Source organism: Haemaphysalis longicornis, unplaced genomic scaffold, assembly GCF_048455015.1.
Source record: "Haemaphysalis longicornis isolate Haplotype H1 unplaced genomic scaffold, Haemaphysalis longicornis Haplotype H1 scaffold_1, whole genome shotgun sequence".
In the NCBI taxonomy this organism is placed as follows: domain Eukaryota; kingdom Metazoa; phylum Arthropoda; class Arachnida; order Ixodida; family Ixodidae; genus Haemaphysalis; species Haemaphysalis longicornis.
This window is the reverse complement of record NW_027526203.1, coordinates 250,818,347-250,838,707: the sequence shown is the minus strand read 5'-3', so window position 1 is coordinate 250,838,707 and position 20,361 is coordinate 250,818,347. Positions and strand designations below refer to the sequence as shown.

The following is a 20,361-nucleotide window of genomic DNA, read 5'->3' as shown; positions in this document are numbered from 1 at the left end:
TTCCCACTTTCCCCCTTTCCCAAGGGTGGGACAGCAAAATAGGCCATAGCGTGGTTTACGTTTCTGCCTATCTTTTTCCTTTTTTTCCTTCTTTCTTTTCGGCTGCGGCGGAGGTTTTTCTGGTTGGGGCGAAAAACAAAAACACCCATGCGTCGAGATTTAGGCGCACGTTAAAGATACCCTGGTGGCTTAATTCGCAGCTCTCCACTACGGCGCGCCTCAAAAGCCCAAATGTAGCGCGGGCGCGCACAACCCCGAAAACATGAATTTTTGACACAGGCTACGTGGTCGCTGGAGACCGAAGCCAAGGGTGCACGAGTCGCGCACACTATAGTTTCTCTCAGTGAGCACGCAGCGCAGTTGCAGCGCAGGTCGCTACTGGTTGCGCGCACCGCGCTGGAACGCATGCTCCTTCCCGTGAACTTCAAGCGCCTTCCAGCTCCGGCACCGCTGCTGGGAAGTGCTTTATTGTGTGTATTCATATTCTTAATGCGTGGGGAATTCCTACAATCGTGTAATGTTATTTGCAGCCCAGGCTCTGACGTGAACGTCGACTGCACGCATTTCACATTGTCTTGAAACCTAAACCAGCAGGCTCACCCAGAGATCGAAGTTTCGAAAAATTATGGGACGATCTGATTCAGATTCGCTCTGTCGGTGCGCAATCACTCCTCATTTTGTTCCTGGTTGATTGCAGGGTTTAACGCGCCGACGCAACGCAGACGATGAGGCGGGCCGTAGTGGAGGGCTCCGGAATAATTTTGACCACCTGGGCGGTCTTTAACGTGCTCAGAAATCTCGAATACACGGGCGTTTTTGATTTTCGCCTCCATCGGAAAAGCGGCCGCCGCGGCCGGGAATCGAACCCGCGACCTCGTGCTCAGCAGTCTCATTTGGTTCCTTTGCGTCACAAAACGGACCTTAATGGATTTCCCTTGTTCCTTTTAACGTGCATGCATCAGACTTTCCTGGCGTTGGATCTCTTTTGGTGTTGTTTGGAGCGAAAACTCTACTAGGCTACATCTCTCAAGGTCATTCGTCGCGTCGCAATGGCCTGCAGCTGCCGGCGCGCAAGCTGCGTCTTCTTTTCTGCGCAAGCTGAACATTTCTTATCGCTTTGTTTGCTCGGAGCTTTGCTCTTGCGGTACCACGTAACTATAGGTGAAGCGGCTGCTTCGCGTGTGCCTTATTACACAGTGGTATCTGTGCCGTGTGTGCGTGCGGTTCAGTGAAAGATTGATTGATTGATTGATTGTGGTGTTTAACGCGCCGACGCAACGCAGGCGATGAGGCGCGCCGTAGTGGAGGGCTCCGGATTAATTTTGACCACCTGGGGATCTTTAACGTGCGCCGAAATCTCGTACACACGGGCGTTTTTGCTTTTCGCCTCCATCAGAAAAGCGGCCGCCGCGGCCGGGAATCGAACCCGCGACCTCGTGCTCAGCAGCGCAACGCCTTAGCCACTGAGCCACCGCGGCGGGTCGGTTCAGTGAAAGCGAAGCTCGCGACTAGGCGAGGGTTTAACGAACGACTGAGATATGAAAGCACTAAGCTGACTGAGTTTACAGGGAGGCAAACTAAAGATTACGCGCAAGTGAAGGGTGAATTTTATCATCCAGCAAATATAGCTAGGGGACAGGGTGCGAAATATCAAGAAAATTAAAGGAGCCATGAAGAGAAAACACAAGTTTGGTTCATTCAAAAGATTGTCTCGTTAGAATCATACTGACACCACTTTTAACGTAAACTTCGCTCAAATAAGCTACATAATTAGGAAAAACGGGAATGGTCATGCGACCCACCAGCTCATTTCCCGCAACAGAACCTGTGATGTCACATGGGCTAAGCTCTGCGATTGGCGGAGGCTGGCAGAAGCAGACGCAAATTAGGTAGAGCTTACAAACTAGACGAACGAGCGATTTGCGCTTAAATTTAGGGCACATTCTTTACAAAGCAATAAGAATGATGGGACAAACAGTGGAAGTTACGAAAGCACATGTAAACATAGAAGTACTGATGCGTTCTGCTGTTCGTACTGCGCACAGCATGCTTTGGTTTAGCTGCACAGCACTACGGGGCTTGGGGTTGTCGCAGACGACACTGGCCGATTGACGCAAGCAACGGTGTCTTACGTGACCCCATTTGTCGAGCGAGCACTGTTTCAGGGAACGAATATTTTCTCCCAGAACAAAAACAAGCCAGGTTTAAATGCGGGCAAAAACAAACCAAACGCTTGCCACGGTATGGTGGCGCCATCTAGGTTACGGAACGTAAAGAAACGCGGTAACAAACCAACACCGCTGTACAGGGTGGAGACAATTTTTGAACGGTCCGGTGCCGCCGCAATTGGGCCAACGGGCTCAACGCGTTATTCTTTTCGTTTCCCACGAGACCTAGCAACGCGAAACAGACAATATGATTCAAAATTCTTCAGTAAACCGCGTTGCGGCGATAATTTTAGCGCGGTTTTGACACAATGACTTGCTTCGGCGGCGAGCGAGCAACTGAACATGGCGGCGCCAGCGTTACGTGTCTCTACCCTGTACGGCGGATGCGTGAATGAAGGTACTCTAGGCTGCAGAGCGGTCGGTTCCTGTGATGTCACTTGGGACCACGAAAACGCACGATTGAGCGGGAAAATCAAAATTTTAACCTAAATTGTTTAATTTCTCAGTGAATAAAGCACCGTTTGTATCCGGACAGGCGCTGGTGGCACTATAAAACACGAAATCTTTCGAATAAAACCAACTTGCATTTTCTCTTCATGGCTCCTTTAAGGCCAAGTTTTATGAAACCCTGTGCATAGCCTTTGCTTTCGCTCGTTAAAACTAGGTTTAGGTGTGTTAAATCGGAGTTAATTTTTAACGCGCAGCATTATTAGGCTCATTTTTCGATATTTCCGTGGTATCTAGCCGTCCGCTATCAGCCGTGCTCATCAAGCGTCCGCAGAAATACGTCATCGCTGCCAACCGGAAGAGCTCTGCGGCTGTGGCAGGCAGGTGCGAAGGCTTGCCTGAATATGGAATACGCGCGCAGCAATGAAATGCGGAAAGAAAGACAATGATAGTACGTCCGAGACGATAGAAAAGAAAGCTCAATTTAGCAGGCGCCGAGCCTGCGCAGTAGTTTGTCGTATTCTATGTCGGTGGTAGAACGGTCGGCAGACCGTCGCCGGCCGTGCCCGCAACTGCCTTTATCACACCGAAGCGGCTCTCCATCGTAACTGATGGCGGCACAATCGTCATGTCACCTAACTAAAAAAGGGGGCAGAAGATTATCGCCCGCGTATTGAAAAATGGCTGCGGATTAGCTCAGCTAACCTTGGATATGCAAAGCAAAAGCTCGGCTTAGTCTGGCGGAGTCTTGGTTTCGCTTGGCTAACCTTTGATGTAGTTGTTTTGCCGACCACGGCTCAAAGCCGGTCGGTCCCGTGCAACGCTCACAGAAGGTAGCCCCGGCGTCTCTTTCATTCACGGCAAACACAGCGCTCCTTTTCGCCGGGCGCAAGGTGAGTCTGTCCGTGACGTCGAATAACAAGCATCGGCACTTCCAGTGAACAAATGCAACCGATTTAATCACATTGAGCGCCGCGCGTACAAAATGCACAACATATTCGTGTCGCGTTCTTTTTGTGAGTGCCCCTCCGTCGTTCACCTCCCTCGCTATCGGCCAGGGCTCAGAGCCCAATCGGCGCCGGACGGTGGGCTCTCTCTGTCTGGGTCATGAAGCCCGATTTGGGGGCTGTGTGCGAGACGTTGTGTTTAGGCGACGGGCCACGTTTTCTGCTGGTCGGGAAGCCCCTATATGGGGGCCGCGTTCGATGTCTTGTGCCCGAACTCCAGGGGCCGTATACATGCTGTCTGGCGCTTCGTTCGCGACACACCCGCCGCGGTGGCTCAGTGGCTAAGGCGTTGCGCTGCTGAGCACGAGGTCGCGGGTTCGATTCCCGGCCGCGGCGGCCGCTTTTCTGGTGGAGGCGAAAAGCAAAACCGCCCGTGTGTACGAGATTTCGGCGCACGTTAAAGATCCCCAGGTGGTCAAAATTAATCCGGAGCCCTCCACTACGGCGCGCCTCATCGCCTGTGTTGCGTCGGCGCGTTAAACCCTACAATCAATCATCAATTCGTTCGCGACAGAGTCACGCAGCCCAAGAGGACCCAGCGGCGCATGCGTGGGATGCGGCAGGGTTGGTCGGCTGGCTATCAGCTGATCGGCCGCATCCGCCGCGGCCGCCGCTGCTAGTTGCGCAGAACGACTGAAAACGGGGCCTTGTGCGCAGCACCGAAGGCGTGCCCGGTGAGTCACGTGATGTTCTTCAAGGGGTGTGTCCCAGAAGGTGTATCTGCGGTCAAAAGGTGAACTCGCGCATCTGCGGCGAAACGGCGAAACCGCTGGGCGAGAGTAGTAAAGCTGATTCTGATTGTAGGGTTTAACGCGCCGACGCAACGCAGGCGATGAGGCGCGCCGTAGAGGAGGGCTCCGGATTAATTTAGACCACCTGGGGATCTTTAACGTGCGCCGAAATCTCGTACACACGGGCGTTTTTGCTTTTCGCCTCCATCAGAAAAGCGGCCGCCGCGGCCGGGAATCGAACCCGCGACCTCGTGCTCAGCAGCGCAACGCCTTAGCCACTGAGCCACCGCGGTGGGTGAGAGTAGTAAAGCTTTGCTTTAAAAATAAGGAATGTCAAATTATGAGCAGAAATGAACTGTATGTGTCATTGTAAGAAATAAAACTCTGTATATAGCGCCCAATTACAGTAATTTCTAATTTACATTTAGGATTTTCCGCTGCTTTGTCACCGCTACAGTATTTGTGGGGAAAACCAGTGCTGGCATCACGCGGCCAAGTTTAAAAATCACCCAGAAACATTTAATGGTGTCCTCCCAGAAAACACACGTGCAAAAATCCTCGGCATGGCCCTACTAAGAAGCGGAAGCGCCGTTCTCGCAATCGCCAAAATACAGAACATATTTAACGAGTTAGTCCACATTGTAAAACTCCGAACCAGGAAGACAGCAAGAGTGCACGAGGAAACAGAAATGCTGGTGCAGGCACAGATTATATGCGGATACCGTAGAGACTGCCGTACCACCAACTTACTCTCATTAAAGAAAAGCAAATAGTCGCCTAATCAGGACAGCAAATAAGGCAGCCCTCAACCTCCCAGTTTTCACGGTCGCCGGAAAGGTCCTCAACATTGGGTCTTCATAACTTATTTGAAGACATCAGGGAAGCCACTCTATCAGCGCAAGTGAAAAAAAAATACCGGGACAGGTTTTTGTATGAAAGATAAGACCCCCCCTTGGAAAAGAAAGTGGACGCCGGGATGGACATGCCACTGACTCAGTGACTGCTCATAAAATCTCTTCCCTACCAAACTTATTGTTTCCAATCCTACACAATGGCGGGTGAAAAGCCACAAAATTCTCTCGATTAAAATAAAAAAAAACACACACAAAGTATACACGGACGCCAGAATGTACGAATGTACTGAGGCAACAATCGTCGCTGTGGAATCTTTATGGCTGCGTCACCCTCAACACACACAGGAACGGATGAAGCGGAAATTGGAGCCATCCCTTTGGTAATCCAATTAGTAAAACTATACTTTTATTACAGCATTACAAACACCATTACAGGCGGAATACCAAAACGCTTCCGAAAGCTTCTCCTATCCACAATGAAGGAAGTTCAAATTATATGGACACCCAGACGCGATGATCTGGAAGTGATCCAGGCTGCTGACAAGGAAATACGCGAACTCACATAAATTTGATGTCGCTTTGAGCAGCTCGTCACCTCAAGAGCAGTGTGAGCTGATTTTGAGGACAGGGAACGAGCTTCTGCATCCTGGTTCTGTACTTTTGTCCCCTTCTGCCCAAGCCACCACTATTTCTTACTTAACTAAGATATTCTCTTTCTATCTAACACTAACCAAAAAGCAAAACGTACGGACCGGCCACGACACCAGGGAATGAGCACTTTGAACCAGACAGTGTTTCCGTCTAGCTCAAACTGACCAACTCCTTTCACGCCCACATCTTAAGCCACAGAAGCGTTGATGGCGTCTGTCTGTCCTGCTCCAAGGCGATTTAAACCAGTGGAAGCTAGTCTTGCTCTCTTGGCTTACTGTCGCTGCTTAGAAAGCAAAAACCGCAAACGCAGCAACTCCGTTTCAAAACTCTCATTCGGCGTCGAAGTAACGCTATCGCGTCGTACATCTTTTGACCGGAAGGTAGAATGTCACTGCAACTATTTCTTTTCTAATATTTTTAGGTGTGTCTACTATCAGCGCCATCGCAGAAACCAGTATGCTGCGAACAATGCTCGAAGCCGCATTAAAAGAAGTCGGTTGAAAAGTACAGATACGGGCTATCGCCGTCGGCAGGCACGCATGCGTGTTCTGCTCCTTTCGTTTACCGCCGATGCAGCTACACGGCGCTCATCTGCGGTTCGGCCACAGCTCCCGTGTTCTTCTGACGGCACCTGTACATCTACGTGGTCTTTTTTTTCTCCTTAACGTTTCGCTTCTTTCGGCAGAAGAGCAATGGAACCTGCGGTGCACACGCGCGAGCAAAGCTACTTCCAATAAAAGGCCCTTTTGCGTAGGCGCGCGGTAATTGTCGAGAAAAATGGAAAGCGAATAACAATAGTCTCCAGGCTAGAGGCCGTACACGCTGAACAACAGCCTTCTTTTGTAGGGATTGACCGATCGAATAGAGCGAAGCGTATTGTTGTGACAAAATTCTTTTTTGTCTGGCGCACAGCTGGCTGGCTCATGCGGAAAACAGATTCCGATGAATGCTCCGCACGTGTATTATTTAAGGGCTCAGAAGGGCGCCGCCGGGATGCTCGCAAGTCTTTCAACTCAGCGGAAGCCGTTGCAAAGAGCCACGTCTTGAAGTCATGCAGGCATTGTTTGTCTGCCTGTTGCTCGCAGCAACTTGCGTGCTTAGCAGTGCGCACCATCAGGAACTATGCAGTAAGTTTATAAAAGACCCATTTTATGTTGCTCCGAAGAAATTGACGCCGTTTGATGTCACGCGAAAAGAGCATCACGCGGAAATCGTGTGGTCCTAACAAAATGTCGACAGCTGTGCTATAATTTTTTTTTACAAGTACGGTTCTCCAATGTCTGCCACATGAATATGCCATGAAACAGAAGAATGCAGTGAGAATTGCAGTGAAGAATTCAGTGAGGCACACTAAAGGGAAATAAACCTGTGCATGCCCGCTACCGTCCTTTACTCGGAGACTCGGCGGGGATAGTCACGAGCCTGAGGGGTGTTTTTCTGTGCAGATAAACGAGGCTGGGTGCTCAAGCTTGAGCTGAGTTGTATCCGGCGCCACCTGTCGTTCTTCGTAAGTCACACGCCCTTCTTGTCTCTTATGAGGCTTCGTTTTCGGCTGGCGCACGTAGTTTGTAAGGCTGAATAAACAAGACAAATCTTTGGTAATTAGTTTCAACTATAATTAGCTGTTAGATGAGGCTCACAAAGGGCTTTGCAATGCCAGTTAAACTCACTTCTGGCTGTTTCACCCACTGGTGTCGTGCAGGGGGAACATTCACAGAGGGGCAGCACCAGGGAAGCGTAGGAGATGCCGTGTTTTCGAAAGCCTGAAGCCCCATGTTAAGAGGGCCCACTTTTTACTGCAGAGCAGTATACGTCTACCCCCTTTCCTTCCGTTTTCATTCCGGTTAAGCTGCTCCAGCGTTCCTTTTAGCCACGCCGACCGCACTCTCACAGCGGTTATTTGCTGGTGCTTTTCACGTTTAAGCAGGACTGCCTCGCGTTACGGCGAAGTGTTCAGACGTGTCTCACGCGGCTCCGCTCTTTGTCTTGCTTTTGCGAAGCTTTAATCGACCTGCCTGATTTTTGAGCCCAGCCACAACCCTGGTGGGAGCGCGCAGCCCTTTTGGGGGCTTTTGTAGCTGGATTCTACCCAGCACGGAGACACCAACCCGACCCAGGCATCGGCGCTCAAGCAGGTGTACACCTGCTCACGCAGCTTCTAAGCTACTTCTTCAGTCCTAAGATCTCATTATCACGGAACAGGAACGTGCAGCGGACTTATTGCGGGCCTATCACTAGGTGGCTTGAGAAACCCTTCTGGTGGCTGGCTTCCAGCCACGCGCCAACATCTACGCACTTGCCTCGCCGCCCCAAACGACGCCGGCCTCTCAGCATGCCTTCGAAGGTACGACTGCGTCCCTGAACGCCTCAACTACGAACGCGTCCATTTCGAGCCCTCATAGTACTCATGCAGGAAGAGGCTTTTGCTGAAGAAATGGATTTGACCCAGCTACGTAAGCGCACGAGGGATAGCAACCGCAAATCTGAGTATGACACATGGTCTACGTGTGACGACAGCAGCGACGTGGATATTGGTGGTGGTGGTGGTGATTTATAAAGAAAGGAGGCAAGAGAAAAGAACCGGGGATATTTATGAACTCAACAGGGAGTTCACTCTCATACAACCCAGTCCAGTGAAGGGGAGTAGGGTTTCAAAGGATAGGAATAGAACTGACCGGCCCCACCTCCCTCTCTTCCTCCCACCAAGCCACGTCCCAAGCGCACACGCAAGCTGCAGGAAAGCCAGGCTACGGCACCCGGTCATCTTTGGTAACCACGCACAAGTCTCTCGCCGCACAGGAAATGTTTCCTCTCTTCTGGCAGTTGAAACCGCTGCGGGCGTGTGCCAGCTCTATCTAGAAGAGCGTGCCTCTCCCAGCCGCCAGCACGGCCAGCCGCGGGGCGGCAGGATAGTGCATCCACTTCGCGTCGTCTGATACGGCGCTACCTCTGGCCCCTGCTTCGTGTGGCGCTGCAGGCGGAAGCGTTCAGTCGTCGGCTAGCGTGGTTAACACTGCCTCTGCTGCGTTACCCAGCACTGCGGCCGCTATGGAAGTATCTAAAGCGGCTAGAGCAGTGGGTATGTCACGGAAAAACACAACTTCCCACCAAACCGCCGGCAATGCGCCCGGGTTTCAACTATTCAGAGGGCTCACAACATAGTTTGGACTGCACTGTTTCGACCAACACACAAAGGTACGAGCTTCCCAGCCTTCTCAAGAACGGCTATTGTTCGGAAACTATTGAGCACACCTGCTGTCGTAGAGGTCCGTGTTAACGCCCACCGAAGCATTGTTGCGGCTAACGCTGCCACTGCCCACTGCCTGGCCAAACTGTTTGCGACCACACACATCTGTGGTCTACCGGGGACAACCGGGCCACCTGCAGACCCCAACGTGAGCCACAGGATCGTGTACGGTGTTGATCCGGAACTATAACTGTTTCAGATCTTAGAAGGAAATGAGTCCTCCGTACCTTTGGCTGCAGTATAAAAGAGGGCAGAGCGCTCCATACTACTACACTTCCAGGGCCCGACCTCACCTCCATCTATATACTTCTTCAGGCTTTGGCTCGATGTGAGACCATGCCGACCCCGCCACGTGCAATGCAGTCGTTGTGGGTGCTTGGACCGTGTAACTTGGTGCTGCCGAGGCCCGTCGAGGTGCTCTCGGTGCCGTGATGGCCGCCACGAGCACGCGCCCTGTTCAGCTGCTGCCCCCCACTGCACTAACTGTGGTAGGAAACACGCCGTGGACAACCCGCGGTGCCCTCGCTGGCAGCAGGAGCGACAAGTGGCAACGCCGCTACTGCAGTCAACAGAAGAGGAGTCTAGGCTGGCAGTGCGTGCAAATATTTGGGCTGAAAAAGCTGCAAAGCAGTTCATGATTTCGCCCGCAAGCAACTGGCACCGAAGCTATGCTGATGTCGCCAAGGAACGAAGGGTCCTTAAACAGCAGTGCATGGATGCCGAAAAGCAGGGCACCCAGCCGGCAATGGGCACCCCTAATGCAGACCAAGACATGAGTTCAGCAGGTCTGCCTGGAACCACTGAAGTGCGCGACAGGCGCGACGCAGCGCTGCAGGCTCTTCTGACTGTTGCACAGGCCATTGCGTCCACCACACGGCCAGATTTGCCGGCCTATCATATTGCTATGGCTGCCCTAGCAGCACAACAAGCTATCTTCATTATTCCAGCGCTGCTTGCTCCGCCAGTGGTAATGCAGGGTCTTTCACAGTCAGCACACCATTCCCCCCCCACGCCGACCTTGTGTACCGCCTCCTTCGGAAATAATTCGATGTGGCTGCATTTCAGGAGGCGTACACGCAGGGGCGGATTATCCATGGTTCCAAGGGTTCAAATGAACCGGGCCCCCAAGGCTAAGGGGGCCCCCGTCAAGCGCTAAAAAAAGGTGGCTGACTTCGTGGTTTGGTTCTAAAAAGTTTAATCCTCGGGCTGATTTCCCCTGGTTGAAACAGATTAGCTATTTCAATGACGAATATTTTGAAAAGGCTGTTCGTTGCATAATGTGCATAATACTGAAGTAAGCTCACCGTTCTTTAGTCTGGGATAAAAACATTACACTCGCCCAAAGCCATGCATCGCGTTAAGCGGCGGACCTGATGCAGCTGATGGACACAGAGAGCAGCCGGATTGTAATTTGTTGAAGGGTCAATGTTTAAGATCTCGTCAACAAACTGCCCCAGCAAAGGGCAGGAAAACGCCTGTAAAAACCTTAAATGCCTCTCTTTCTTTTTCTAAAGGGTGAATAAAAAAGGAAAACATGGTAATACGCATACACGCCCCATTTCAAGGTTGAATTTTTGCGAAACACATAGCCTGTTGTCTTCACTCTGTTAGAGTAGAAAATGATTGTAAAAACGTAAATTTATTCCGCCATTCAATAGCAGAGAAGGCGTTTGCAATGTGAATGGGTTTCCTGCTCTTATAAAAGTGGTTATGGCCTGCAAAAATGCAAATGTATTACCTGTTTAAAAGTGAACGATCTGTGCATAAATTAAAATATGTATGATTGTGTATTCGAGAATGTCATTAAAACTTTTTTCTGAAACATCGGTATCGATCTCGTTTTCTAAAGGCGCCACCTTTTCTAAAATATTTAGCTCCCCGCATGATAAATATATTTGAATATCAAACCATTTATTTTATTTGTTGTGCTGAGTCGGCATATACACTAGATAATACAGCTGTTAGTATGGAGACGCTACCTTAGTAGAAATGTCTGTTGCTGGATTTGCTGGATGAAATAACCGAATAGCCAGACGATTGGTAGCGTACTTACTGTAGGGAGGGATGCGCGAACTGTTTCTGACAAAGGACCACCTGTCTGATTCGGCAGTGCCCACATGCAGGCAACCAAAGCACGCGCTGCCGAATTAGTGAAGCAGATAGGGGAAGCCACTTTTCACGAATGCGATTCCTGATTTTCGAGGGAAGATGCTGTCTGTTGAAACAAAGGCGAACCGCGCTAAAGGTTAAGACGAATGGAAGAAACACATAGGACACTCAGACTGCACTTCTAAGTGTCGTGTGTATTTCTTCCTTTCTTCCTCACTTCTCGCTCAGTTTGCCATTCTTTCAGTATGAACCAACTAGCCCGACAAATCTTAATTCTGTCTACGTGTCCTCCTGGTATAGCTGAACTCCGATGACAGCCTCTCCATGTGCTCGGCAAGAAAGTAGACGCCCAGGCGATGTTCATAAACATGTGGGAGATTGTTCGAGTATATACGGCCTGTGTTCTTTGTAGCGAATTCTAAAAAGCGTTACGTCTCAAGAATGAAAGAGGGTAAGGCGAAAGGAAGGGGGGGGGGCTTATTTTGTTTGTTTGTTTGTCTGTTTTTTAACCGGGCCCTCAGCGCTGTTAATCCGGCCTTGCGTACACCTGCCCTTGGGGGGCGTTATCGTCTTCCTGGCTATGACGCCTACCACAGTGTCACTGCGTGCACGATCAGCGCACGTGTCAGTGAACAGAGAGAGAGAGAGAGAGAGAGAGAGAGAACGCCTTTAATGAAAGCTGAAGAGGTCAGCCCCACTAACGGTAGGGCTTGCTACTCCAGATGGGGTGAATACAGTGAGGTGACAGCGAAAAATAGACAGAAAAAGAAAAGGAAAATAAGAAAGGGGAGTAAGAGGGGAAATGCACACATATACAAATTGTACAAGCTCAGAGAGTTCACAGAACCTCTTCTAGCCCTGTTTCCGCAAGAAAAGTAAGCAGCGTTTTTGTATCGAGCACTGCCTCCTCGCGATTTTTCCAGGGTCCAAGGAAGTGTGAAAGTTCTAGAGTACCTCCGCGTCGTAGTCGCACAAGTGCCTTCGACGCTGTTGCCAGCTGACTGGCATATCGCGAGCAGTGGCTTAAAATGTGCCTGATGTTGTCGGTAGTAGAGCACACTGTACACAATGGCGACTCTACCCAGCCCAGCTTAAACAAGAAGCTTCGGGTGTCTGCAACATTAAGTCGCAGCCGGTGTAACACGCCTTCAGTGCGCTTTGGCAGACCCCGTGGATAGGGGAAATCGCACGGAGGGTCTATAGCATGAAGAGGCGCATAGCTGCTCAGAGGATCCTGCCGAGCCGGCAGCTGGAGTTGCCATCCTAGGTCGATTGCAGCTGCATTGCTATCCTCGTTGGAAAACGGGATTCCAACGGTGAAGTTGAGGTCGTGGGCTTCTCTGGCGACCGCATCGGAGATCTTGTTGCCCGTTATACCAGAATGACCTGGTATCCACTGAAGGAAAATTTCATGTCCTTCGCGCACCGCACTAGAAAATATTTCGTTCATATCGCAGACAAGTTGATTGCGACAATCAGGCGGCTTATTTAATAGTTGCAAGGCTGGACGGGAATCGGAAAGAATTACCCACCGCCGAGCGGGTCTTCCGCTTATGTAAAGAAGTGCTGCTCTGACAGCTGCTAGCTCAGTTGCCGTGGAGGATGTTCAGTGAACAATGTGATAACCCAACTCACCCGGCTGGAAAGGCACGCGTAGTGCTATATGTACGGGCTACGCTGGCCCACTGTGCTGTAGATATTTCCGGCGTCATGTGCTAGCATGGAGTGTGCTGCAATCACAATTCGGCTAAGGCGTTGCGCTGCTCAGCACGAGGTCGCGGGTTCGATTCCCGGCCGCGGTTCTGATGGAGGCGAAAAGCAAAAACACCCGCGTGTACGAGATTTCGGCGCACGTTACAGATCCACAGGTGGTCAAAATTAATCCGGAGTCCTCCACTACGGCGCTCCTCATCGCCTGCGCTGCGTCGGCGCGTTAAACCCTACAATCAATCAGCAACACAATTCGCCAAGCGCATACGGACACTTCTGTTGCGTGTGTTTATGTGGGACCTGGAAATGCATGTGACGCCACATCATCCGTTTTCTTGAAGTCCAAGTTGAGGCGTGACTTTGTTATTCGGTGACTTTAATGCACACCGTCATGCCTGTGGCAGCCTATCCTCTACACGCAGTGGCAAGGAACCGTTTGAAGCCATCAACACAGCTAGGCTGCTGCTTCTGAACACCGGGCCACCCACCTTCGTCCGTCGTGGTATCCGTCGCCCAACTTTTCTCGACCTCTCTACCTCTCTCTTGTATCGGAGTGTTGCAATTATTCGTGGCCTATTGCAGATGACCCGTGGGGATCCGATCACTACCCCATGTTGCTCACTCCAGATGAGGCCGTGCGGTCTAATTCGCCCACCATTAGGACTGTCTTCAGGAAACTGACCAAAAATGTGGATGAGGGTGAAGATTTTCTCGGACAACCAGCCGGGTGTGCCACCGCAGCTTCACAACCCGTACCAGATATGAAGCTTCTCAACCTTCGGGCTGCCCGAAGACGTGCGCAATGACAAGCCATGCGCATGAACTCTGTTGCCCACTGGATACTGTACAACAGACTGGATGCTTCCTGCCGTCGTTACTTCAAGCAACGCCGACGATCTAGTTGGGAGTCCATCTGTCAGCCGTTCGAAACCCAATGACAGCCTCGCCAGGCTTGACGATTGCTGCATGAATTACTACAACCGCCATCTCCCCGACAGCCGCTGCATGCCGTTGCCATTCGAGAGGGCATTGCTGCAGAGGAACTGGCGAAACTGCTTGTTGATAGGTTCGATCCACCACCCCCTGCATCCTCGCAGCAGCCTCTACCCCAAGCGCTGAGAGAAAAGCTGTCATTAGAACCGCATGGTGGCCAGATCGCAACCCTCTGCCACGAAGAACTTTCCACCTACGGGCTTAGGAATGGCCTGCAAGGGACTAAGCGTCGTAGCACTCCTGGCGCTGATGGCATCCCTTACCAAATGATGCGGAACTTGGACAACCCCGAGCAAGAACGCCTTCTAAGCACCTTCAGCGTCGCCTGGCGCTTGGGGGTACTGCCAATTCTCTGGCTCCTTGCCCGTGTTTGTTGTCCCGCTCCTGAAAGAAAAACCACCGACCGCAGCCAGCTCATACAGACCTGTGTCCTTAACTTCGGCTGCGGGGAAGCTCTTTGAGATGATCATTTCTCGCTTGGCATGGCATTAACGAGCAAGCCAGAGCTTCTGTGCATAGCTTCCCCTACTGCGAGCCTGGGTGCTCTGCGCGGCTCACAGTCGCCCGCGATGCCGGCGTTGCGGACGCTTGTGCCCCCTTCACCACAAAGAAAGACGGCGACTTTCACAATACCGACAGAAATAGCCTTTAGAACGTTACTACACGCCAGCAGCATTAAGTGTATCTGCTGATTTTTTTTCCGATGCACAGGCATACCCACTGGCCTCTGCTAAGCTTTTTTCTCTCCTTGGTTATGGCAAGAAAAACCGTAATAATTTTCGAAATGAGCTTAAGATGGCCTCACTTTGCGATTTTGGCCCATTGCTTTGCAATTTTTGACAACGGAGACAAAGACAGTAAATTTAGTACTTGTCAATGGTGCCCACGGGCGCGCCACATGTCTCGTGGGAGCTGCGCATGTGTGGCTCTTGCGTGACTTACCTTAGTAAATGTTCAGACTATTATGTGCCCTTTCCCCCCAAAATATACCACGTGGTTCTAGTCAGCTTTAGCAAATTTTGCGAAAATTGCTGGCATAACGAGCTCTCGAAAAATGTTCGTATAGATAACTCAGTTATTCAACTACCCCCCATGGGGTGGTGATAACGTGAGGTATAATTTATATATTACAACTTAATTTAACCGGTATTTGATTTTTTTTCTAGTCAAGCACTATACGTTAGTTTCAGGGATAAGTTGTTCCGGTCTCTTCAAATGCACACACGCGAAATCGGGAAGCATCGTAATCTATCAAGTAAGCAGTATGTTGCAACACGTATGTAGATATATTTTATCGCGACGTAAAAAAACTTTATTACTTCAATAAAATGTTTAAACAGCGTCATGAATGAATGGCAGAAAAGCAGATAGTGGCAGCTTCACACACTAAGTAATTATCAAGACAAAATTTCCGTTATTTTACAGAACCGTCTCTTTTACGGAAAGGATATGTTTCTTACAGAACTGTGATACCTAAAAATAAGTACTTTTCTTTAAACTAATTTACTAAATGAGACTGACACAATAATGAGTCACAAAGGAACACATTCTTTTTTGTCCCTCGAAGAACCATGAAATGTGTAGCCGTAGCCAGTAAAGAATGGCACTCTGTGGTTGCTTCATGGCAGAATACTATATGAAGAATTTTAAAATATGTCTAGTTTTTGGTGAACTTATCACGTACTTTTCTTGCTGTAACTGATATAATGACGGCCAATAGCAGTGATATCATCTTATGCGGCCAATTGCAGGCGAAGAATGACGTGAATTTAGAGAACACAGAAAGAGTAGGAGGAACATTTTGAGCGAGTCTTCCCAGAGTTCCCCGCTGTGCGCATGTGTGCCACATTATTAACAGGTTAAACGTCATTACGTTCTAAAAACCCTCAGGACATGGAACCTTCACACGCTTAAGAAAATAGCAGTTCGTATGACGGAGGCCAGCTAAAGTGGCGCTAGAGCTGCGGCGTTTAAACTTGCAGACAACATTACCGTGGCGTTTGGTCCCTGTTAATTCTGTTTTATGTTTCAGACCAACTTAATGTTTGACTTCGCCGCTCTGCGACTCGGGTGCTTCAGCCGAGTTTGCGCGGTCCGAAGACTCTGCAATGGAGACTTGGTACGCAATGTTTTGTTTGAAAGCTTAATCCGACTACCACGCTGTTGATGGAACATTGTAGAAGTTTGTACTAATAAGGGTGGTAGAGTAATTGTTTCAGACCAACTTAATGTTTGACTTCGCCGCTCTGCGACTCAGGTGCTTCAGCAGAGTTTGCGCGGTCCGAAGACTCTGCAATGGAGACTTGGTACGCAATGTTTTGTTTAAAAACTTAATCCGACTACCACGCTGTTGATGGAACATTGCAAAAGTTTGTACTAATAAGGGTGGTAGAGTAATTGTTACAACTTAAAAAAATTGATCTGCGTAGAACAGAGGAGAAACAAAAGGTGCGCTGTCGTACAGTATTTACAGAAATCTAATGTGTTCAATACGTATCAACATCCACTGCATGCGGATATTGATATTTTGTCACCTTGACGTGCACTGCGTATGGTCTTTCCTATTTTGTTAATTTGAGTTGTCATTACGAGAACTTGAACGTAGAATATGTGCACCTAATTAGGTTTTGTGTGTGCGTGTGTGCTTGCGTGTGAATGTGCGTGTGTGTTCGTGCATGTGCATGCGTGTGCGCGTGTGCGTGTGGGAGTGGAAGGGATCCCAGCAACGTTAAATCGTCAAATCGCTGAGCCTATAAGAAAAAGTACCTGGATACAACCCTTATTGCCTTCTTTTTACTGCCTAAGCAATGTTTAAAATTTATTACGGCTTGCTTAATTTTTATTCTCGGTGCACGCAGTAGATGCAAAAATATTCAACAAAAAGGCCGAAAGTAATTTTGCTTACACAATGTAGCTTGCGTGGCTCGTGACTTACGCCGACACAGTTGCATACAAACAAAATCATAATGACGGCCGTGTTTTTCAGATGTAGTAGACTCTGAGGAAAAATCAGTGGTAAATCTGCGGTCGTACGCGCCTCTTACAAGCCTTTAGTAATTTTTTTCTTTCTTTACGCAGGAAGAAAACATGTCCTGGTATTTCACGGTGAGTTAGCATCGAAAAGACTATTTGGGTATTCTACATTTAAGTAAAATTATTTGGGAGCAGGGAATTTCACTGCACGAATACAATGCCAAGAGGAAAGGGGGGGGGGGGGGGCTGTTTGCACTACTGCTGTTTCAACAACAATCAGCCATTTTAAAGGGTCAGTAAACGGAATCGCAGACATGGTATATTTACCTTATAATATTGAAGTCTACTGCACTCTAACAAAATGTCCGCGGGTCTGCTTCCCCACAGTTCACAGGAAATGCCAATCACTACGATCAAGGCAGTAGACTAGGCCAGTGACGACACCCACCCAGCATAAGATTTGGCTCGAATTATGGGGTCTTCGCGATGACATCGAGTAATGCAAGCATGACGATTTACATTGGGCGATGTCGCAGCGCAGATCGCATTTTTTAGTCGAATCATATTTCGGGCCTTCTTATTAGCCAAATTTGCTCCCGCGGAAGCCACGATTGGGCATTCAGGTGAACTGTGCCAAAGCCGACCCACGGACAATTATTTCAGATTGTGGGCGTAGAAAATTTGCTGTGTCGTATCGGCCGATTTTTTTTCTCGCAACAGTAGTGCGTTCTAACGCGCCGTCTTCCTGACGACACCCTCCCTACCGGTTTGCTGAAAGACGACATACCCGCAAGAATGACGGGCGAAATTGAAAGGATTGCGATCATATTAACATCCGTGATACATGCGCGTAACCGACCAAGGAGCAGATATTACCGAAGAAATGGGTGGAAATCAATATTTCAAAGACTTAGATACCTTCGAAAGACAGTGCAAACCAGTGTGACATCAGGAATGATAGCGCTGTAGAGCCCGGTTGAGCCGTGCTGCCACCATCCACCAGATGGGAAACTTGTCCATACACCCCGTAGTGGTGGTTGGGGATCACGCATAACGACTCCGCATACTGAAAGTGACCTACTGCGCATACAGGTTGAAATGTGGACGGTAGAATCCTCAGAAGGTGGCTGTCGGGGTTTCAGTCGGCCCGGATAACGAACAAATACCCGGCCCTGGTGTCAGGTTCATTTTACATCACGTCTACAAACTGAAGTAACTCCCTTGGGTATGGTTCACCGCAATGCAAATGAATGACCAATTATTGCGATAAAAGTAGGCCAGCGGTGAGGATTATTATCGCGTCAGTTGATACGGAGAAAGTAGTATGCGTTGTGACATAACGCAAAGCAAGCATTACGTTCCGATCGCTGACCAATTTTTTAAGAAAAATCGCTTATCGGCCCTCGTCATTAGTAAAATCTTGGTCACTCTAATGCACTTCAGCAAATCATACTCATGGGAATTTTAAAATGCATGGAGATGTAGCGCAGGAGCATCGCTTATCATTTTTATGCACACGGCGACGAAGGCGGGGGTCCCAAATTGTCTAGCGTATAGGACGGTGCAAGAGCATTAATCAATTACTGAATCAAACGTTGTTTTTTCTGAAGCATTTTCATGTTCTTCCGTGCAGCGCTCGCAGATTCATGAAATTCACCGCGTGGCCAGTCACTGTGACCTGCAGACCGGTTATTACCCCCGACCAGTCTGGCCCCATTGGCCCCAGTGGCCAAGCTGGTTGCCTTCTCCGTGGAGATGGTGGAACCGAAGGCTCGCAAGCGACAACACAGAAAGGAGATAAGGCGACGCATTGGAGTAACAGGGGCATTGAACATTTCGGAACTTTGCTGGCTGTGCATTTATACGCTCCATAATAGTCGTTGGAGCTGTATTGGGAAAGCCTAAATTAAATGGCATTACATGGGTTGCAGAGTACTAGAGAAACTGTACGAATGGGCACGAACACCCAGGCTGTATGAAAATAAAAACAAACAGCTGCAGGCTGTGTTGCATAAATGGCTGCAAAAGACATTGCACTGCAGTTAAACCTGGATGTAACGAAATTGACAAAAGTTTGCAATTTTTCGTTATATGCAGGTTTTATGATTGTAAAAGCGCTACTTGAAAACGACGACGAAGGAAGAAACACAACACGAAGCGCTACTATCAACTGAATTTTATTGTGAAAAACGAACATACATATATACTAGGAAAAACGAACAAGAATATGCGTCACCACCAACACATTGATAGCAACAATACATTTCAACCATTCATACATACATGACTGAGTAAAACATCGACAGCAGAGAGCAGCAAATAATCACAAGGGACGTGGAATACATACCAAGATTAAGTACAATCAAACCCCTTCCAAAAATGCAAACTCGACATCATGTAACTGCACAGATGGCTGGCTGATACAACTAGTTCCTCCCTTCCTAATTTGAAAAGCTTCTATGATCTCCCTTGTGGATCGCTTTGCATGGTTATCTATGACGGTTTTTTCGCGCACTATTTGCAGTGCATTGCCAGATGTGAGTACGGTGCCCCTTTTAAAGAACTGTGATGTTCGCGAAGGCGAACGTTGAGGCACCGGCCTCAACGTTTCGAGTAGGTTTCGAGTAAAGGCTCGCGCGAATGAAACAGAAACAAAGCCAAAATTCCAGAAATTACTGAAGGTGAACTCACCATTTATGGACCTATTTCACAGCTAAAAACTGCGTGAGTATAGCGCCTGCTTCTTTCGCACTAGCTTAGGTGATACACGGGGTACCAAAGAAGCAAGGTCACTTACCCCCGCAATAACAAACGTAACAAGTACGCATCACTTTCGCCTTTCGACCCTTTTCAGTGCCTTTACGCGTTTCATGAACCAGACTTATGCTGAAATGGCGCCTCTTCGTGAACTCGATGCTCTTTACCGCACTCAACATTGTTGAGATGGTCCTAGCTGGGGTGCTGTATGAGGCAGCGACATTCTTTTTTTTCTCGCCGGCGGAGAAGGCATTTAAACTTGATCGCTTGTCCTGAAAAGGCACAACTTTTCGTTTTCTGACAGCAGAAGTCACCACCGACGAACTGATACCGCACATATCAGTGGAGACGCGCGAGTACTTCATTTCTCCGGCAGATTTTTGAGTAAAAGTGGCAAAAACAATGACTGATGAGCTTGCAGACTTCGTTATGTCAAGGTTAACTGCCGCGACGTTTCGTTACATAGAGTTACAATGGGGTTGGCAATGGGAAATTGAAAAACTTCGTATCCAGGAATTCGTTACATATAGGTTCGTTACATCCAGGTTTGACTGTATAACAGATTAACAATACTTACTGTTCGGTGAGTTGGTTCACTTGAGTTTAAAATTTAGCGCGAAACATTGACATGGAAGAGCTAGTCCTGTCTGTTATTCGTGCGTGTTTCTTGCACTCAGTTTTAAACATTACACGATGCATGCCCTCTGGAACAAA

General features: G+C 49.0%; 1 protein-coding gene across 4 annotated transcripts; it reads left to right on the top strand.

Annotated features, from left to right (window-relative positions):
* Nucleotides 1-6,766: 6,766 nt before the first annotated feature.
* Nucleotides 6,767-18,906, top strand: LOC144144179 (antimicrobial peptide microplusin-like). 4 transcript variants are annotated; one of them, XM_077675565.1, is made up of 6 exons: nt 6,796-6,985; nt 7,304-7,365; nt 15,950-16,036; nt 16,175-16,223; nt 16,996-17,022; nt 18,524-18,736. In XM_077675565.1, exons 1-6 carry the CDS (start codon nt 6,910-6,912, stop codon nt 18,538-18,540), a joined length of 318 nt encoding a protein of 105 aa, XP_077531691.1. In that variant the 5' UTR covers nt 6,796-6,909; the 3' UTR covers nt 18,541-18,736. The 4 variants fall into 4 exon arrangements, with proteins under 4 accessions (XP_077531686.1, XP_077531672.1, XP_077531691.1 ...); XM_077675560.1 differs by lacking the exon at nt 7,304-7,365 and having other exon boundaries at nt 6,767-6,985; XM_077675554.1 differs by lacking the exon at nt 16,175-16,223 and having other exon boundaries at nt 6,803-6,985; nt 18,524-18,906.
* The last annotated feature ends 1,455 nt before the right edge of the window (nt 18,907-20,361 follow it).

Excerpts from the sequence above, each read along its gene's own strand:
- LOC144144179 (XM_077675546.1), top strand. The coding sequence starts at position 6,782 with ATGCGGAAAACAGATTCCGATGAATGCTCCGCACGTGTATTATTTAAG. Across the intron at positions 6,986-15,949 it reads GCACCATCAGGAACTATGCA|ACCAACTTAATGTTTGACTT; the intron begins GTAAGTTTATAA and ends TTTATGTTTCAG. Across the intron at positions 17,023-18,523 it reads ACATGTCCTGGTATTTCACG|CGCTCGCAGATTCATGAAAT; the intron begins GTGAGTTAGCAT and ends TCTTCCGTGCAG.